General features: G+C 43.7%; 1 protein-coding gene across 1 annotated transcript; it reads right to left on the reverse strand.

Annotated features, from left to right (window-relative positions):
- Positions 1–2,791: 2,791 nt before the first annotated feature.
- On the reverse strand, positions 2,792–4,372 carry PIGZ (phosphatidylinositol glycan anchor biosynthesis class Z (Gwada blood group)). Its single transcript, XM_010169236.2, has one exon. It carries the CDS (start codon positions 4,295–4,297, stop codon positions 2,792–2,794), a length of 1,506 nt encoding a protein of 501 aa, XP_010167538.2. The 5' UTR covers positions 4,298–4,372.
- Positions 4,373–4,733: the final 361 nt, after the last annotated feature.

Raw genomic sequence — 4,733 nt, forward strand, 5'->3', positions numbered from 1 at the left:
GGAGGACCCCGGGTTACCCTGGCCTGCGGATCGCCAGCTGCTTTCCACAGCCACGAGCGGTTCCTGAGTCCGGGCACGAAGAGGGGAAGCACGCTGCTTACTGGTATGATGGATGTTCATTTCAGAGCCAGTTTACACTTCCCACAGTACTCAGTAACAGGCAGAAGACAGACTCACATTAAACATCGTCCAGAATACTGTCAAGATTGTCACTTTAACTGCTTGATAAGAAACTTGAAATAAAAACACATTTCTCACTGAAGTTCCTTTAACAATTTCTGTCTATATAACAGTAATATTCTACATTTATATTGCAACTTTGGTACAAAAAGAGCTCTAAATGTCAGTGATGATGGATAGGATAATCACCCATTTCACAGGTAGGTAAAAGAGATTCAGTCACTATCTTTAAAGCACACCTCAAGTCTATGGTAGCAAGAAGGGTTTAGAGAAAAAAAACAAAACAACCAAACAAACAAAACAATAGAGCCATCCTAACTGTAAATATGGAAAAAGGTCTGTCCATCATATATGATGCACTGGGCTGGTTTACTTAGTCTCCTGTCTTAACATAAGAGACTAAAGTAGTTAACCTTCCTTCGTAGCACGTGTCACTGTTTAGTCCGGCTGACTAGATAAATGTTTAGTTAAATGTGCAGGACGATTTCCATTCTTTGTATCGCCCCAGCTGAAAAAAACCTTGCAAATTATCTGAGATACACAGTTTCCAGCATTGCTGGTAAAATTAAACCTCCCGCCAACAAAGACTTAGGTGTGCATGGATGGAAAAAGCTGGATCTGTGGTGTAAATGATAACGGTCTAGCTGGTGAGACAAAAGCAGTGTCTTTCCAGTCTGAGTTAGTATTTGTAGTCCAGGTTCTCTTCCTGGCTCTATCACAGGTTACCTGTGTAGTGGTAGAGAAGTCATCGTGCCATGGGAATGGTGCTCTGTCACATCCCTGGAGAGTTTCAAGATCTGTCCCACTGAGATTGCCAGAGATCATAAGTTTTATGAAAATAATTTTTAAAAATTAAAAGCAGCTGTTTGAGAAAGCTGAAAACAGTAAGCAGGACATGGAATGCCAACTGTGGCACACAGCTGTCACCCCAGTGTCAGACAGCAAAAAGGAAAGTAACTTGGAAAGTACATTTGGTGTCATGATGCTTTCATAACTACTTCCACTACTTTGTGAGTTATCAGTACAAACATGCATGCACCCCCTCTCTCCCTACCTTCCCCCAAAACATGCACCCTTAATTTTACAGGCCTGGGAATAATGAAGGATGAAGAATGTGGGGTGAATATGTAGGGGAGACTTAACACAAAATGGTTTACAAGAGAGCAAGAGCTATGTTCCTTAAAAATCTAGATAGTATGTTTAATTTGGAAGATACAGGCCAATCCTTCCCAGGGGAATTTTTAGAGCTCCCCCTTAGAGCCGGGCATCGACCTGTATTGTCTCTGCTGAAAAAGGGGCTCATAAGACTTTGTGTAGAAGAACTGCAAAGAAGCATTACCACCTTTGTGAGCAGAAAGAATTCAAGTGTCTGATTCATTTCATAGCAAGAGGCTTGATGTACAGTGCATGTGCCAAATTAGTATCCCCCTTTGTGTTGGGATGTTTTAGATCCAGAAGTTCACGCAGGCAAAAATGAAAACTGTTAGCTGTGCTATACTCAAGCATATACATCATTCTCAGCTGAAGCTCAGGGTTATCTGTATCCTGCTGTAAAGTCAGGCTGCTCTCCAGTAGAGAGCCAGGGTGTGATCTTTCATTTTCACTAAGCTGATTCAATGGGGAGGATGTAGCTCCTCCCTCAGATCCTCAGATGCTCCCCTGCAGCGGAACTGGTGGGTCTCTAACCCTGCAGTAAGCCAGTTTGGAGATCCATCTGGTCAAACTTACACACAGGATCAAATGCCTGTTTCCTGAACCGGCTCAGCGCGGGGGCTGCTGCCCACCACTGCCGGTGCTAGAGCATCACGAGAGAGCGGTGAAAGCTGGGTGACGAGCAGCGGGAGCGCCCCAGGCCAGGACTGCCCCGTGTGCAGTGATGAACCAACAGACGGGCGTAACGCCAGCGAAGTGCAGCATTCTCAAGCTGCTGTACGTAACGTGTGTGTAGCACGTCTGCAGGAACGGAGCTGTGGCAAGAAATGCTACACAGGCGAAGCTTGGATTTGAGGATTTAGCACAAGTACTTACACTGACGCATCTTCCATCTTCTAAATCAGCTTCTGTCACATCAATGCTGGGGATTTTTCAAGACGGAGCCACCCAAGACAGTGTTACAGCACTGGTGCCTGTACTGTGATTGTAATCTAATGACTGAGAGTAGGCTCTGAATTTTTAAGAGCATAAAAATAAAACCTTACTGAGTCAGACCAGCTTTTGTCTAGCCCTGTAACCTCTCTCCAGCAGCTGAGTTAAAGCCTATTGTCAGTAAAACCCACACAATCCACACACCCTCTGTCAGAGATTATAAGAACTTTCAAAACTAAATCTCACATGGGAAGAGCTAAGCTTGAATCACAGTTTGGTGGGCTCTGATTTCATCCTCCCTCACCAGGAAAATGACCCAAGTTCACATGAAACACCGCAGGGGCTGAATAGCTCACATTTTAAGCAGGTTCCATCCAGAACTGTCTATACTAGTGAGTGTAAGAGTCAAAGAAAGGGAATAAAGAGAATCAGGAGAGTTCCCAGTGCCACTGCTTGTCCTGCAGGTGGATGTGTGAAGAGGAAGGTCTCGCAGCACCTTTGGGCAGTGCCCAAGTGAAGTGAAAAACTAAAAGATTGTTCTCCTGAAATCGAAAGGCTCTGCTGATCTCTTGTCTAGCTGAAGGATGTATAGTCCTAACTGACTTCTCCAGTTTCCACTGAATAGGGAGGGTATTTGTGGTGGGTCTTCCATTGATAAGTGTGGAAATATCAAAGTCTCATTCTTGAACGAGACGCCACATTTTGTAACGGTGGCTCTGACTGTACCAGGGATTATAACAAAAACATGACAGTCATTGCAGGTGAAGTTGTTTGTTTGCTGCCCTACTGTTTGGCAGAGGTTTTCTTCCCCAGACCCAGCCATATCAATGACTTCTATATGTGTGTTTGTCTTCTTGATATTAAGCAGAGACCTAGGAGGCATGTAGGTGTGAGCAAAGAGTAGCACATAGTGTCTTGGATGGTTTGAGGACTGCGGAGAATGCATGAGTTGCTCCAAGTGAAACAAGCATGGTATCAGGCCTCCCTGGTGTAAGCACCCAAACAGCAGAGCCCCGAGAACATTGAAAATAATAATGACGTGTTTCCACTTTGCAGCTCTATTCTGTGACGTGCTGAACAGGACTAATGGCAAGATGAGAGGAATGAGAAACCGAGGTTCTTGGTGACTGAACAGGGAGAGAAATGCCAAAGGAACAAAATAAAACAGTAGTAACGTTGGATTGCCCTCAGAATGCACTAATGGCCCCGATAACCCATGGTAATGTGATCTGACCCATGTTAATTGACAGATAGATTTCTTTAACATGTTAAAACCAGCACTGATGGCCAGAATATGTAAGATCCCAAAGAGCATTATTCCATTGATGATAAAATGTGTAACTCGTGGGTGACTTCCATGCAGTGCAAGATTATGCGGATTAAGATTATAGCTGACAAAATTTAAAGGGGTTACTATCATTCTCTCATTTAATTGAGCTATTACATCAAATAGGCTGCTTTTTTTAATGCTGTAGAGGTTCTCTAAACCCATGGAGGTAAAATAGAAGGTGTCAGCTGTTATGAAAACAATAGCAGTAAAACATGCACATAGGACAAACTTCAAAAAGTGGTTTATGAGATTTTTAATGCTCTTTTGAGAGTCGGCAATTAAACCTGCCCAGTAAAGCAGGGGCATTAGAGCAAATGCCAAGAAGGTTGGCCTGTTGAAAAACCCAGCAGTCGTTACAATACCTATGAGAGGACTCCTTGTAGGCTCCACTAAGCTGCCACCAGACTTTCTTGGGGAAACCAATACCATCAGAAGAGCAAAGAGCAGTCCTTCAAGCGTGTTGGTAAATGTTCTTGTGTAAAATACCAGAGTGACATACGATCCGGCAAGAAGTACCAGCGCTTTCCACGGATCTGCTTCCCAGAAAGGAGCTAATCGGTAAACACTATAGTCGAGTATGAAAGAAAAGATTGTAAAGAGAAGGCGAGGTGATACAAGAAGGGTGTAGCTGTTGATGCAACTTGAACATATGTCCAGCTGCTGCAAAGACTTGATCACCCAGTAGCTAACTCCAGATGTCATTAAGGGGAAAACAACTGTTCTGCAAGGAGAGCTGGAAAGGAACTCCCAAGGATAATAGACCTGTAGGTTTAAAATATCTCCTATAAAGGAAGAAAAAAAGAAAAAAATACATACATACCTAATATATTTTATTCAGTAATTCAGGATTAGAAATACAACTTAGTATAAGAGGCATCATGATGCAGAGCAGTCACTAAGCTTTCGAGACTACTGCCAACAATGAAATGTTTAGGAGTAAACTGTTCATCTTTGCAAAGCTTCAATTTTTTTTTTTAAAAAAAGGTCTATTTTGGCGATATGGCTCCAGGCACCTCTTCGTACGGAGAGCACAGCGCAGACACGCAGCCACCCCGCGCTGCAGAGCTGCAGTTCTGGCAAGAACCGCTTTGTAACCACAGGGGAGCATACAGCGCGGGGAGCGTACGTACCGCGGGGT

The sequence above is a fragment of the Antrostomus carolinensis genome, unplaced genomic scaffold (assembly GCF_000700745.2).
Source record: "Antrostomus carolinensis isolate BGI_N321 unplaced genomic scaffold, ASM70074v2 Scaffold53615, whole genome shotgun sequence".
NCBI classification, from domain to species: Eukaryota; Metazoa; Chordata; class Aves; order Caprimulgiformes; family Caprimulgidae; genus Antrostomus; species Antrostomus carolinensis.

What these genes read in the sequence shown, in the direction of transcription:
- PIGZ (XM_010169236.2), bottom strand. Translation starts at nt 4,297, where the DNA reads ATGACATCTGGAGTTAGCTACTGGGTGATCAAGTCTTTGCAGCAGCTG.